Source organism: Eumetopias jubatus, unplaced genomic scaffold, assembly GCF_037043125.1.
Source record: "Eumetopias jubatus isolate StellerSeaLion01/CBP00866 unplaced genomic scaffold, mEumJub1_p1.0 scaffold_17, whole genome shotgun sequence".
NCBI classification, from domain to species: Eukaryota; Metazoa; Chordata; class Mammalia; order Carnivora; family Otariidae; genus Eumetopias; species Eumetopias jubatus.
In genome coordinates, this window is record NW_028274823.1 from 9,715,062 (window position 1) to 9,731,144 (window position 16,083).

General features: G+C 50.3%; 1 protein-coding gene across 1 annotated transcript in view; it reads right to left on the bottom strand.

The window, feature by feature from the left end:
* Positions 1-16,083, bottom strand: part of DMBT1 (deleted in malignant brain tumors 1) — a 53,299-nt gene that overhangs the window by 17,061 nt on the left and 20,155 nt on the right. Inside the window, exons 12-19 of the mRNA XM_088020110.1 lie at positions 14,965-15,351; positions 11,983-12,369; positions 9,033-9,382; positions 6,029-6,352; positions 5,053-5,082; positions 4,151-4,192; positions 3,023-3,346; positions 2,558-2,584 (exon numbers count right to left, since the gene is read on the bottom strand). Coding sequence (XP_087876236.1) covers positions 2,558-2,584; positions 3,023-3,346; positions 4,151-4,192; positions 5,053-5,082; positions 6,029-6,352; positions 9,033-9,382; positions 11,983-12,369; positions 14,965-15,351 — 1,871 coding nt within the window. The remainder of the gene's footprint in view (positions 1-2,557; positions 2,585-3,022; positions 3,347-4,150; positions 4,193-5,052; positions 5,083-6,028; positions 6,353-9,032; positions 9,383-11,982; positions 12,370-14,964; positions 15,352-16,083) is intronic.

A 16,083-nucleotide genomic window follows, 5' to 3' on the forward strand; every position in this document is an offset into this window, starting at 1 on the left:
GGTTATTGGAATTTTTATTATTCACTTGTAAAAAGTTCTTTATGTATTCTAGATGCAAGTCTCTTATCAGATGTATGATTTGCAAATATTTCCTCTGTTTCTATGGAAAAATGGTGCTTCTTAAAGATAATTTAGCCTTTAAAATATGCCTACCTGTAAGTTCTATATCTACACTGGGAAGTAATCAAAGATAAAGCCAAAGTTTCAGAGCAAATGGTATGCATTACAGATTTCTAAAAATATAATAGAGACAATTATAAAATAAAATAAAAGTGTTACTGTATGTGATTACCTAAGTACATAAAATAGACTTAGAAAGAATTAATCCTTTTGTCCTGTGATTAGTAATGGTTTAATTAAATCATAATATATCCATAGAATGAAAAACTGTGTGCCCAATAAACTTTATGGTGTGAAAATAATTTCAATACCTTAAAAATGCTAAGGACATAAAAATAAGTATTCTATACTCATGTGAAAACGAATGTTATAAAATAGGGCAGAAAGCCTGGTGTCATTTGTGTATGTGTGCATGTTGGCGTATGTATCAAAATGCCAATTATGATTAAATATTCACCCATTCATTCATGTATTCATTTATTCTTTCTAGAAAACATTTATGTCATGCCAGATACAATGCTAGAAATAAGGATGCAAGAGGGTAAAAGGCAGATATGGTCTCTGCCCTCAGGAAGTGCACAGTTTGGCATAAAAGTCAAGGATGATCTTTTGCAAACAGACTTCTGATTTTGCAATTCTCCAGCTTAAAACTTGTCAACAGCTCCAACTGTCCTTAGGATAAAGTCAGGAGTTCTAACCTGTGCACAAAGCTCCGAATGATCTGGCAACAGCCAAGCTCCTTCCCACCCAGGCCTACAAAGTGTTCCTTCTGTCTGGAAGGCATGTCAGCAAGTGAGCCTGCTTCTCTTGTGTACCTCTGCATCAGCAGCACTTCGTGAAGAACTTCCCCTAATCCCTTGATCAAGTAAAATCTCTGTGACTATGCCCTCTTTGCACACTGAACTTCCCCTCTGAGGCATCTGTCACACCTGTAATTACATCATAAATTCAGTAGTAAATATTTACTACTGTGAGCTACCTGAGGGAGGAGATTGTTTTCTCTTTTTCAACATTCTGAAATTTTACAACCTTCTTGATGGCCATTAGGTCATATGTACAGCAAAGACCTTAAAATACTTAGCATAAGAAGAGTTAGCATTTATTAAGTTCATTCTATGTACCAAGCACTATGTTAACTTTAGTCCAGTAAATTTATCTCTTTCCTCCAGGAAAAATTGGGGAGATATGCAAAGACTTATAAAAATATTCTACATCAGAGGATCATTCATAACAATGAGGAAATATAGACAACATAAACGTTCAAGGGGACTAGTAAACTAATTTGTGGTCATAGCTGTGTAATGAAATACAATGTAGGCATTTAATATGATGGGAAGAAAATATTCAGTGACATAAACAAGTGGCCATATCATTTCTTAGGAGTGATGGGAAGCTATTGAGCAATAGCCACGAGGTAAAATTTGCTTGTGAGGGATTGATTACTTGTGAAATTATCCATTCATTGTCTCCCTTCCTTCTCTCAAAGCTTTGGAGATACCCCAAGAAATAAAAGCCTTTAAATCTATTCTTTGAAGAACAACTTGTTTCATTTCCTTAAAAGAAGGGGAAGTGGGTCTCCTTATTAAAACAAAAGCCATCCACCTGGCAGGGGGGGTAAAAAGAGTGGAAGGTAGAGGCAGGCTGTGTGTGGGCAGCTTTGGAGCAGTGTAGGGTGGGGCCGCTCTGGGTAGGTTGTCTGCACAGGTTGAACTGGGCTGTACATTTACAGATATGTACTCCATGGACAGTCTGTTTGGGGATGAGAATCCCAAGCCCTCAGGTGGCAAACCGTGATACTTACTATTAGTAGTTAGAGTTGATGGGCGCCACCAATCTGGAAGGAAAATGAAGTGATTTTAGGATTTTATTGGAAAACGTTTCATTCCATGGTCCTTAGTTTGGTAAGGAAATGTTACTGTAGATGATTCTATCCCTGGCTGGAGGACTTCTCAGAGCCTGGACAATTCCAATATGCACTGCGAATGTCCCAGATGGGCTAGAGTATGGAGCTAACACTTCCCGACATACTTGGCACTAAATATTTTCACTGTAGGGTAAACAAAACCTTGGGGATTGCTCTCTCAACGTGAAGGAATTCTTGAACAGACAAGATTGGTAGGAGTTTTATTTGGTTGTATTTCTCAAATGATCATAATTCTGATTGCACAGTTAGATTCATCTGAAATGACCAGAGGGGACCAAAAATCCTTCCACTACACGTTCTCTTAGCAAACCATGGCGGCAGAGAGTGGCAGGGGATCCAGGTGGACTCTTAGGCTAAGCTAAGTAGGAGCCAAAGTCTGGGGCACTCAGCTGGTCATAGTAACAAACACCAGAGTCCTCAAAGAGAAGAGCCTGGGCTTCTCCTTCACTTTCTAGAAACATGAGAGTAGAATTCCAGTGAGGAGTGATGCTGGGCTGGGATGCAGTTACTCACCTGGGGTAGTAGGAGTGCTTTGTACAGCTGCAAAAAAAAGAGGACACATGATTAGTCTCTGTGAAGGATGTGCAGAAAGAAGCCTCTCAGGATCCAGAGAAACAGAAATTCTGAATGCCTCACCCACTATCACTAAGAAAGACTTTCTGGAAGGGGTCCTGAGGATGTGAAGTGTAAAAGTAAACCTCAGGGGCAGGATTCCACACACAAAAAATTATTGCAGGAATTTATTCTCACAACCTTTATGCCCATTAATACATGACTACTCTATGGGCTTATTAAGACACTGCAGTCCTCCCATGAAATTCAAGTACATCATATGATTGCTGATGCACTTTCCACTCAAGCCATGAGGGAAAATGCCTGCCCTTCAACAAAACTCAGGAAGATGAGTTAACAGTGAAAGAAAATAGTTTTTCAGAGAAAATAACAAAAAAAATAGAGGCTCAAAATTTTGAGGTTCACCTGAGCAGATGACGCCTGCATCCTCCGAGTGCCTGCAGTTGTGCAAGTTCCAGCCGTTGTGGGGGCAGCGCCACAGGTAGGACTCATGCCCAGAGCAGCGCACGTCATCCAGCACAATGGGCCCTGAGCCCTGACCAAACCGGGCATTTCCTGGGGCCGACATGGCCCAGCCACAGCTCAGCTGCCTGCAGACCACGTTGGCGTCATTGGTGTCCCAGCTGTCGTCACACACGGTGCCCCAGGAGCCTTGGTACAGGACCTCCACGCGGCCCTGACACCGGTCACCTCCGCTCACCAGCCTCAGCGCCAAACCCGTTTCATTCCCTAGCAGGACAAAGAACAAGACCTCCTGTCCATGTCTGTCTCAAGGTCACAGGCTTAAGGCATGTTCCAGACTCAGGGGCTTCCTCCTGGCCAATGGACCCTGGGCAGGTGGTCACCTTTGAACATGCCCAGAGGTTAATCTTCATCACAGGGAAAGGAGCAGAGACATCCTCCTCAGCCCAGGCCTAAGGGTGCTCCAAGGCAGGGAAGCACCCTATGACCCATGGAGGAGAGGGGGAAGACAAACCCACACCACACTGGGCTCACTGAGGATGGAGCCCCATAGCTACCAAGGGCAGCCCAAGGGTAGCCCAAGGCCACTGCCCTATTGGGCAGCTTATTGGCTCCTGTGGGGTCCTGGCTGGGTTCCGGCAAAGTCCCAGGACATGATGGCACCTCGGCAAGAAGGGTGTGCAGTACCAGCCCATTGCCCCTGTCTTCCCGGGGCTGTACCCTGTGGCTTGGGAGGCACAACCAAGGTCTCAGCAGCACTTGAGAGGCCTCCAGGGTTTACACTGAGCACCTGGAGGAAGATCTTCACTGAACATCAGCCCAGGATCCCAGTGGAGTCAGGTGGCCACCCCCTAAGATCAGACCTCAGACCTGGTATATTTAGCGACTCCTTCACCACCTCCCATCCTAAACACACACACACACACACACACACACACACACACACACACACACACACACACGGGACAAAGATAAGTAAAGGAACACCCTGAGATTCCTCCTGTCACTTCCAATCCCAAACTTTACGCCAAAGGAGAAAATGAGCCAGGGAAGATGCATGGGAATATTTACCTATTGTTATTCCTACAGGTATGGATGAGGTGGGCCAGGGGCCTGGAAGAGGCAACAGAGGCATAAGACAGAGTTATGACATCATGGAAAACAGTCTTTGAAAAGAGTTATTGGCGGGCGTCCTGGCAATTGCACCTCTGCTTTTTGCCATCTTCCATCTGTGTGTGCTACCCAAGCGTGTGCTCAGTAACTTCCCTTGGGATGAAGTCCCTGCAGGAGGAAACCTGGACCCTCCACAGCCATCTCTGAGCCTGGCAGGTCCTCTCTCCCTTAGAAAACTTCGCCACATCCCTACTCAAGACATATATGTCTGAGGGGTCTGCAACACTCTGAAGCTTGGATAGAAAGAGGGGCACGGTGGGACCACCTGGACCCAATCAAGTATCCCGGCACCCAGAATACACCACAACTTATTACACTCTGATACCTTGGGCTCTGTCTCTGCCACTTTGGATACACACTTTGGACCCTGATGAATCTGAGACTGTATTAGGCAGTCTCAGCTTAATACAGTCTGAGCAAGAGAAGTGATCCAGCGTATTCGGATTGCCCTTCAATACGAGGTCAGTCCTCATCACAGTCCGTTCTCCAATTCAAATTGTCAGCCCGGATTGCATTCCAGCTGAAAGTCATGGCACCCATGGCTAGTTCTCTTAACCTGCAAGCCGCTATCTCTTGGGACATTTAAATATACTAGATGAAAACTCATGGACTAATGAAAAGAAGGCACACTTGGAGTCCCATGAATAGTTAAGAACAGCCTGTGGTTGACTTAGTGACAAGTGGGGTAAAAAATGACCACAGGATTTATACACAGAGCAGTTGTTCACCCAGCCTAGTGGAAAATGGGTGGATGGCACAGGAACCAAGAGACATTCCAAATAGGGTGGCTGAGGACTCACCTGGCTGGATTGTGGACTGCGGCCGAGCAGCTGTGAGAAAGAAACACAAGTCAGACACTAAGAAAACAGGGGTCACAACCTGATCAAAGGTTCAAGAAACTCAGCCTATCCCAGCTGAGCTCATGTGTCCATGTGCCCTCGGGAGACAGACCCAGAGCACGCCATGAATCTCTCAGGCGTCTGGGAGCCCCACCCGATGTCCCACTGCCATCGCCTGCCTTGCCGGGCCTGACAGCTGACTTTCCAGGAGGCAAAATACCCCTCCAGGCCCAGAAAAGGCCACCAAAGCCACTGGGTTCACTCCTCATGGGAACAGCAAGAATGAGTCAGGGCAGTTAGTCTACAGAGACCCCAATTCCACCAGCCCAGGTGCAATGCTCTCAGTCTTTTCAAGGTTTCTTGGCCTTTGTGTAAGGGGTCAGGCTCAGGCACCAAAGTCACACTGGGCTCATGAGCTTTCCATGTACCACCGACCTGCCATTCCCTACACCTTACCCCACTTCCCAACTGCTTTTCATGGCCCTCCAAATTCACCGTGTAGACTGCCAACCTGTTCTCTGAGTTGGCTTCATCGAGGACCCAGAAGAACAAAACCGAGAAGGAGGGAAGGTGGTTCATTTACCAACCACATTCCCAAGAGGTGTGCTTTGAGAAGGAAGACCTGGGAAGAGGGGTGTGGTCTGAGCAGATGATCCTGCTGAGAAAACGGGGCTCATTGTGACTGCCCACTGAATGGTGGACAGTCCTTTTCACCCCCATGCCACTGAGGCTCCAAAGCAATATTGGTCCAGCAGGGAGGGCACCTGCCCCTGCTCTTCCCCTTATGTAGCCCTTCAGGTGCCTGCTATCCCAAGGAAAGCTGGCAAGGCACAGCATATCTGGGAGAGGCTCAGGTGGGCACCTTGGGAGTGGAGAGTATATTTGCTCTCAGTCACAATCACCATGACAGGGGGACCCGGGGATTTCTGAGGTTCACCTGAGCAGATGACGCCTGCATCCTCCGAGTGCCTGCAGTTGTGCAAGTTCCAGCCGTTGTGGGGGCAGCGCCACAGGTAGGACTCATGCCCAGAGCAGCGCACGTCATCCAGCACAATGGGCCCTGAGCCCTGACCAAACCGGGCACTTCCTGGGGCCGACATGGCCCAGCCACAGTCCAGCTGCCTGCAGACCACGTTGGCGTCATTGGTGTCCCAGCTGTCGTCACACACGGTGCCCCAGGAGCCTTGGTACAGGACCTCCACGCGGCCCTGACACCGGTCACCTCCGCTCACCAGCCTCAGCGCCAAACCCGTTTCATTCCCTAGCAGGACAAAGAACAAGACCTCCTGTCCATGTCTGTCTCAAGGTCACAGGCTTAAGGCATGTTCCAGACTCAGGGGCTTCCTCCTGGCCAATGGCCTCTGGGGCAGGTGGTCACCTTTGAACATGCCCAGAGGTTAATCTTCATCACAGGGAAAGGAGCAGAGACATCCTCCTCAGCCCAGGCCTAAGGGTGCTCCAAGGCAGGGAAGCACCCTATGACCCATGGAGGAGAGGGGGAAGACAAACCCACACCACACTGGGCTCACTGAGGATGGAGCCCCATAGCTACCAAGGGCAGCCCAAGGGTAGCCCAAGGCCACTGCCCTATTGGGCAGCTTATTGGCTCCTGTGGGGTCCTGGCTGGGTTCCGGCAAAGTCCCAGGACATGATGGCACCTCGGCAAGAAGGGTGTGCAGTACCAGCCCATTGCCCCTGTCTTCCCGGGGCTGTACCCTGTGGCCTGGGAGGCACAACCAAGGTCTCAGCAGCACTTGAGAGGCCTCCAGGGTTTACACTGAGCACCTGGAGGAAGATCTTCACTGAACATCAGCCCAGGATCCCAGTGGAGTCAGGTGGCCACCCCCTAAGATCAGACCTCAGACCTGGTATATTTAGCGACTCCTTCACCACCTCCCATCCTAAACACACACACACACACACACACACACACACACACACACACACACACACACGGGACAAAGATAAGTAAAGGAACACCCTGAGATTCCTCCTGTCACTTCCAATCCCAAACTTTACGCCAAAGGAGAAAATGAGCCAGGGAAGATGCATGGGAATATTTACCTATTGTTATTCCTACAGGTATGGATGAGGTGGGCCAGGGGCCTGGAAGAGGCAACAGAGGCAAAAGACAGCGTTAGACATCATGGAAAACAGTCTTTGAAAAGAGTTATTGGCGGGCGTCCTGGCAATTGCACCTCTGCTTTTTGCCATCTTCCATCTGTGTGTGCTACCCAAGCGTGTGCTCAGTAACTTCCCTTGGGATGAAGTCCCTGCAGGAGGGCTACCTGGATCCTCCCCAGCCATCTCTGAGCCTGGCATGTCCATTCTACTTTAGAAAACTTTGCCACATCCCTATTCAAGACATACATGTCTGAAAGGGTCTGCCGCCTTCTGATGCTTGGACAGAAAGAGTCAGAGGCACGGTAGGCCCACCTGGAACCAATCAAGTATCCTGGCTCCTGGAACACAGCATAAATTAATATACTGTGATCCCTTGGCCTCTGTCCCTGCCACTTTGGATACACACTTTGGACCCTGATGAATCTGAGGCTGTATTAAGCAATGAGCAAGAGAAGTGATGCAGCGTATTCATTGTCCTTTAATACAAGGTCAGTGCTCATCACCATCTATTCTCCAATTCAAATTGTCATCCCAGATTGCATTCCAATTGAAATTCATGTTATACTTGGTCCACTGTCGGGTACCTAACTGCAGTTATCTTTTGGACACTTTGATAGACTAGTTGGAAACTCATGGACTGATGGGAAGCTGGAACACTTTGAGTCCTTTGAGTCCCAAGTCTAGCTAAAACAGCTTCCTGGAGACCCCTGAGAAAGGGGGGATGGGAATAAAGCTACCCACAGGTTTGATACAAAGAGCAGTGGTTTGCCCAGACTAGTCGGAACAGGGAAGGATGACACAGGAAATAAGAGACATTCCAAATAGGGTGGTAGAGGACTCACCTGGCTGGATTGTGGACTCAGATGGAGTAGCTATGAAAAGAAACACAAGTCAATCACTAAGAACACAGGTGTCCCAACCATATCAAAGGTTCAGGAAACTCAGCCTATCACTTCTAGGATCATTCTTCCATGTGTATTGGGTAGACAAGCCAGGGCCCACCATGAAATTCTCCATCCTTTCAGAGTCCAACCATATGTCCCACTGGCATTGATTGCATTCCTGGACTTGAGAGATGATGATTCAGGAGGAAGAATGCCAATATCAGGAGAGGGACAGGCCAAGGAAGTCATTGAATTCACTCCACATGGTTCAGGAAGAATGAGGGTAGGGAGTTGATATAGAAAAACACTAATTACAACAACACAATTTCAATGCTGTTAGTCATTACAAGGTTTCTCAGGCTTTCTGCAGTGGGCCAGGCTCAGGCTCCACATTTACATCTGGCTGATGAGCTTTCACACACCACCAACCTGCCATTCCTTACATAGTGTCCCTCTTCCAAAGTGCTCTTCACCACCCTCCCAAATACACAATGTGGGCTAAAATCCTGTTCCCTGAGTCGGCTGCAAGGAGGACCCAGAAGAATGCAATCATGAAGGAGCGAACGTGGTTCATTTTCCAGCCACATGCCCAGTAAGTGTGCTTTGAGAAGGAAGACCAGGGAAGAGGGGTGTGGACTCAGCAGATGATACTGCTGAAAAAAGGGGGTTCCTTGTGACAACCCACTGAATAGGGAATGGTCCGTTCCCCATTCCTGAGCTATTGATGCTCCAAAGTAATATCAGTCCAGGAGGGAGGGGACCTGCCAGTGCTCTTCACTCATTGTAGCCCTTGGGGAGCCAGCTGTGCCCAGAGAAGTTTGGGAGGAACAGCATATCCGGCAGAGGCTCAGGTGGGGACTTTGGAACAGGGAGTGCATTTGCTCTCAGTAACAATCACCATGAACAGGGGACCAGGGTATTTTTGAGGTTCACCTGAGCAGATGACACCCGCATCCTCTGAGTGGCCACAGTTGTGTGAGTTCCAGCCATTGTGAGGGCAGCTCCACAGGTACGACTCATGGCCAGAGCAGTGAAGGTTGTCAAGGAGAATTGGCCCTGAGCCTTGACCAAAACGGGCACTTCCAGGGGCCGACGTGGCCCAGCCACAGCCCAGCTGCCTGCAGACCACGTGGGCGTCATTGGTGTCCCAGTCGTCGTCACACACGGTGCCCCAGGAGCCTCGGTACAGGACCTCCACGCGGCCCTGACACCGGTCCCCTCCGCTCACCAGCCTCAGGGCCAAACCTGACTCAGTCCCTGAGGGATAAAGAACAGAAATCCTCCTCCATCTGTATCTTAAGCTCATAAGCTTAAAAACATTGGGAAGACCCAGGGGCTTCATCCTGGCCTAAGTCCCCTGGGCAGGAATGAACTTTCAGCATGACCAGATGTTAATCTTCACCACAGGTAAGGAACAGAGACACCCCAATTGGCTCAAGGCTAAACACGCTCCAGTGGAAAGAAGCACCCCAGGACCTTGAGGGAGGTGACATGCTGGATAGGCCTAGTCCACACTGGGCACACCCAGTCTGGAGCTCTAAAGCTACTGCTACATACCAAGACCTGTACCTTAGTGGGCAACTTATTGGCTTCTGTGGCATCCTGACTAGGTTCTGCCCAAATCCCTGGACACGGTGCACCTCGGCATGCAAGGTGAAGGACCAGCACATGGCCCTCCTCTTCTCAGGGCTCTACCCCAGGGCTTGGGAGCCAAAGGACAAGCGTGGGCCCAGCTGCACGTGAGAGGTCTCCAGGGATTACTCTGAGCATTGGGGGTAGGATCCTTCCTGAAAATAAGCCCAGGATCCCCATGCAGTCGGCAGGCCACCGTCTAAGATTAGACCCAGGATCTGATCTTAAGGGGCTTCGCTCTCTATCCCTCAGCAGTACACACACACACACACACACACACACACACACACACACACACACACGGACAATGACCAGGAAAGACACACCATGAGATGGCTCCCGTCCCTTCCAAACCCAAACGTTATCCAGAAGCTCAGAATAATCCTAGGAGAGAGGACTGAAATATTCACCTAATTCTGTTGTTGAAGCCATGGAGATGGTGATCCAGTCGGTGTCTGGATATGGGAATAAAGGTAAAGACCAGAGTTAGACATCATGGGAAGCATTTTTTGAAACCTGTTTTTGGCAGACTTCGTGAGAGTTGTCCATCTGCATCCTGCCACCTTCCACCTGGGTGTGCTGTACAAAGTCCCCTGCTCCCCTAGCATTTCTGGGACAAAGACCTTGTGAGGTCAGCCAGGTCCCACTACATATCTAACCATGGCATGTTCTTTTGTCCCTTAGCAAACCTTTGCCACCTGTCCCTCTTGACTCATGTAGATCTGAGGGTTTACAATATCTGAAGCTTGGAAAAAAAAGTCAGGGACATGAGGGTCAAGGAGGAGCCAACTGGGTATCCCAGTACCTAGAGCACCTCCATCACCCATTGCACTCCCATCCCCAGGAAATGCTGTGCAGGCCTCCTTGGAGGCAGAAAAGACTCGACAGAATCAGAGGCCTTTGCAAGAATGAGTAAGGGAAGGAAACAGCTTGCCCTGGTGGCTCTTCAGTGGGAAGTCAGGGGTCATCAGTGCCCATTCCCCCACTCAACCTGTCAGCCCGGATTGTATTGCAGCTGAGATTCATGGCACAAGTGGCCAGGTCTCTGAAACGGCAGGCCGTAACCTCTTGGGCCAGTTTCCACATACTGCATGAAACCTCGTGGACTGATGAGAAGATAAGATTCTTGTGAATCCCTTGCCTAGTGAAGAACCACCTGCTAGGATCTCGGTGACAGGGGGGAAAATTAAGGTGCTCCCAGGTTTGACAGAGAGCAGTGGCTTGACCAGCCTGGGGGGGTGGGGGATGGGGAGGGAATGGGTGGGCAGAGACAAGCCTGAGTAGGGTGGCCGAGGACTCACCTGGCTGGATCGTGGACGGAGACAGAGCAGCTGTGAGAAAGAAACACGAGTCAGACACAGAGCACAAAGGTGCCCAAATAGACCAACGTTTCAAGAAATTCAGCCTATACGTCCTGAGATCATATTTCCACATGCTCTTGAGTGGACAGAGCCAGGGCCCACCCTGAAACTCTCAGTCCTCTGGGAGCCACACTCGTTGTCCTGCTGCCATTGTCTGCTTTGCTGGGCCTGAGGGCTGATATACCAGGAGGTGGAATGTCCCTTCGAGGCCCAGGACAGGACACCAAAGCCATTCATTCCCTCTGAATAGGACGCCAAGACTGATTCCGGGCAGTTGGTCTAGTAAGACTCCAATTCCACCAGCCCAGGTGCAATGCTCCCAGGCTTTACATGGTTTTTCTCCATTTCTACAGGGAGTCAACTCGATGGCCATATTCCGATAGGTTTCTTTAGCATTCCCTGTAGTCGTGAGTTGCTATTCCCTGTACCGTCCCTACTTCCCAACTGCTCTTCATTGCCCTCCGAAATTCACAATGTACACCGCAATCCTTATCTCTGAATTGGCTTCCTGGAGGACTCAGAGGAATATAACCATGAAGGTGAGAAAGTGGTTCATATTCCAACCATACTCCCAAGAGGTGCACCTTGATATGTAAGGCCCTGGGAAATGGGGTGTAGACTGAGCAGATGATCCTGTAGGAAGGAAGAGGCCCGTTGTCTTCTGCCCACTGAACTGGGGATGTTCCTTTCACCCACTATGCCTTGTCACTGCAAAGTAATGTTGGCCTTTCTCTGTTGATGCCCAAACAGGCGAGGACCGCTGACCCTACACTTTCTTTTCCATTGTACTTCAGTGGCCTGCTGCCTCTAGAAACCTTGGGAGGCGCAGAATATCTCAGACTGTTGGATGTGGGCCTTTTGTGGATAGTGTGTTTCTTCCCCTCAAAGACCATCTAGGAGAGAGAGATGGGTATATTTCATCCCCACCTGAGCAGATGACACCAGCATCTTCTCCGTGGCCACAGTTGTGCGAGTTCCAGCCATTGTGAGGGCAGCTCCACAGGTACGACTCATGGCCAGAGCAGCGAAGGTTGTCTAGGAGAATTGGCCCTGAGCCTTGACCAAAACGGGCACTTCCAGGGGCCGACGTGGCCCAGCCACAGCCCAGCTGCCTGCAGACCACGTGGGCGTCATTGGTGTCCCAGTCGTCGTCACACACGGTGCCCCAGGAGCCTCGGTACAGGACCTCCACGCGGCCCTGACACCGGTCCCCTCCGCTCACCAGCCTCAGGGCCAAACCTGACTCAGTCCCTGAGGGATAAAGAACAGAAATCCTCCTCCATCTGTATCTTAAGCTCATAAGCTTAAAAACATTGGGAAGACCCAGGGGCTTCATCCTGGCCTAAGTCCCCTGGGCAGGAATGAACTTTCAGCATGACCAGATGTTAATCTTCACCACAGGTAAGGAACAGAGAAACCCCAATTGGCTCAAGGCTAAACACGCTCCAGTGGAAAGAGGCACCCCAGGACCTTGAGGGAGGTGACATGCTGGATAGGCCTAGTCCACACTGGGCACACCCAGTCTGGAGCTCTAAAGCTACTGCTACATGCCAAGACCTGTACCTTAATGGGCAACTTATTGGCTTCTGGGGTATCCTGACTAGGTTCTGCCCAAATCCCTGGACACGGTGCACCTCGGCATGCAAGGTGAAGGACCAGCACATGGCCCTCCTCTTCTCAGGGCTCTACCCCAGGGCTTGGGAGCCAAAGGACAAGCGTGGGCCCAGCTGCACCTGAGAGGTCTCCAGGGCTTACTCTGAGCATTGGGGGGAGGATCCTTCCTGAAAATAAGCCCAGGATCCCCATGCAGTCGGCAGGCCACCGTCTAAGATCAGACCCAGGATCTGATCTTAAGGGGCTTCGCTCTCTATCCCTCAGCAGTACACACACACACACACACACACACACACACACACACACACGGACAATGACCAGGAAAGACACACCATGAGATGGCTCCCGTCCCATCAAAACCCAAAAGTTATCTAGAAGCTCAGAATGATCCTAGGAGAGAGGACTGAAATACTCACCTAATTCTGTTGCTGAAGCCGTGGAGCTGGTGATCCAGTCGGTGTCTGGATATGGCAATAAAGGTAAACACCAGAGTTAGACATCATGGAAAGCATTTTTTGAAAGCTGTTTTTGGCAGACTTCGTGACAGTTGCCCGTCTGCATCCTGCCACCTTCCACCTGGGTGTGCTGTACAAAGTCCCCTGCTCCCCTAGCATTTCTGGGACAAAGACCTTGTGAGGTCAGCCAGGTTCCTCTACATCTCTAAGCATGGCATGTTCTTTTGTCCCTTAGCAAACCTTTGCCACCTGTCCCTCTTGACTCATGTAGATCTGAGGGTTTACAATATCTGAAGCTTGGAAAAAAAAGTCAGGGACATTGGGGGTCAAGGAGGAGCCAACTGGGTATCCCAGTACCTAGAGCACCTCCATCACCCATTGCACTCCCATCCCCAGGAAATGCTGTGCAGGCCTCCTTGGAGGCAGAAAAGACTCGACAGAATCAGAGGCCTTTGCAAGAATGAGTAAGGGAAGGAAACAGCTTGCCCTGGTGGCTCTTCAGTGGGAAGTCAGGGGTCATCAGTGCCCATTCCCCCACTCAACCTGTCAGCCCGGATTGTATTGCAGCTGAGATTCATGGCACAAGTGGCCAGGTCTCTGAAACGGCAGGCCGTAACCTCTTGGGCCAGTTTCCACATACTGCATGAAACCTCGTGGACTGATGAGAAGATAAGATTCTTGTGAATCCCTTGCCTAGTGAAGAACCACCTGCTAGGATCTCGGTGACAGGGGGGGAAATTAAGGTGCTCCCAGGTTTGACAGAGAGCAGTGGCTTGACCAGCCTGGGGGGGTGGGGGATGGGGAGGGAATGGGTGGGCAGAGACAAGCCTGAGTAGGGTGGCCGAGGACTCACCTGGCTGGATCGTGGACGGAGACAGAGCAGCTGTGAGAAAGAAACACGAGTCAGACACAGAGCACAAAGGTGCCCAAATAGACCAACGTTTCAAGAAATTCAGCCTATACGTCCTGAGATCATATTTCCACATGCTCTTGAGTGGACAGAGCCAGGGCCCACCCTGAAACTCTCAGTCCTCTGGGAGCCACACTCGTTGTCCTGCTGCCATTGTCTGCTTTGCTGGGCCTGAGGGCTGATATACCAGGAGGTGGAATGTCCCTTCGAGGCCCAGGACAGGACACCAAAGCCATTCATTCCCTCTGAATAGGACGCCAAGACTGATTCCGGGCAGTTGGTCTAGTAAGACTCCAATTCCACCAGCCCAGGTGCAATGCTCCCAGGCTTTACATGGTTTTTCTCCATTTCTACAGGGAGTCAACTCGATGGCCATATTCCGATAGGTTTCTTTAGCATTCCCTGTAGTCGTGAGTTGCTATTCCCTGTACCGTCCCTACTTCCCAACTGCTCTTCATTGCCCTCTGAAATTCACAATGTACACCACAATCCTTATCTCCGAATTGGCTTCCTGGAGGACTCAGAGGAATATAACCATGAAGGTGAGAAAGTGGTTCATATTCCAACCATACTCCCAAGAGGTGCACCTTGATATGTAAGGCCCTGGGAAATGGGGTGTAGACTGAGCAGATGATCCTGTAGGAAGGAAGAGGCCCGTTGTCTTCTGCCCACTGAACTGGGGATGTTCCTTTCACCCACTATGCCTTGTCACTGCAAAGTAATGTTGGCCTTTCTCTGTTGATGCCCAAACAGGCGAGGACCGCTGACCCTACACTTTCTTTTCCATTGTACTTCAGTGGCCTGCTGCCTCTAGAAACCTTGGGAGGCGCAGAATATCTCAGACTGTTGGATGTGGGCCTTTTGTGGATAGTGTGTTTCTTCCCCTCAAAGACCATCTAGGAGAGAGAGATGGGTATATTTCATCCCCACCTGAGCAGATGACACCAGCATCTTCTCCGTGGCCACAGTTGTGCGAGTTCCAGCCATTGTGAGGGCAGCTCCACAGGTACGACTCATGGCCAGAGCAGCGAAGGTTGTCTAGGAGAATTGGCCCTGAGCCTTGACCAAAACGGGCACTTCCAGGGGCCGACGTGGCCCAGCCACAGCCCAGCTGCCTGCAGACCACGTGGGCGTCATTGGTGTCCCAGTCGTCGTCACACACGGTGCCCCAGGAGCCTCGGTACAGGACCTCCACGCGGCCCTGACACCGGTCCCCTCCGCTCACCAGCCTCAGGGCCAAACCTGACTCAGTCCCTGAGGGATAAAGAACAGAAATCCTCCTCCATCTGTATCTTAAGCTCATAAGCTTAAAAACATTGGGAAGACCCAGGGGCTTCATCCTGGCCTAAGTCCCCTGGGCAGGAATGAACTTTCAGCATGACCAGATGTTAATCTTCACCACAGGTAAGGAACAGAGAAACCCCAATTGGCTCAAGGCTAAACACGCTCCAGTGGAAAGAGGCACCCCAGGACCTTGAGGGAGGTGACATGCTGGATAGGCCTAGTCCACACTGGGCACACCCAGTCTGGAGCTCTAAAGCTACTGCTACATGCCAAGACCTGTACCTTAATGGGCAACTTATTGGCTTCTGGGGTATCCTGACTAGGTTCTGCCCAAATCCCTGGACACGGTGCACCTCGGCATGCAAGGTGAAGGACCAGCACATGGCCCTCCTCTTCTCAGGGCTCTACCCCAGGGCTTGGGAGCCAAAGGACAAGCGTGGGCCCAGCTGCACCTGAGAGGTCTCCAGGGCTTACTCTGAGCATTGGGGGGAGGATCCTTCCTGAAAATAAGCCCAGGATCCCCATGCAGTCGGCAGGCCACCGTCTAAGATCAGACCCAGGATCTGATCTTAAGGGGCTTCGCTCTCTATCCCTCAGCAGTACACACACACACACACACACACACACACACACACACACACACACGGACAATGACCAGGAAAGACACACCATGAGATGGCTCCCGTCCCATCAAAACCCAAAAGTTATCTAGAAGCTCAGAATGATCC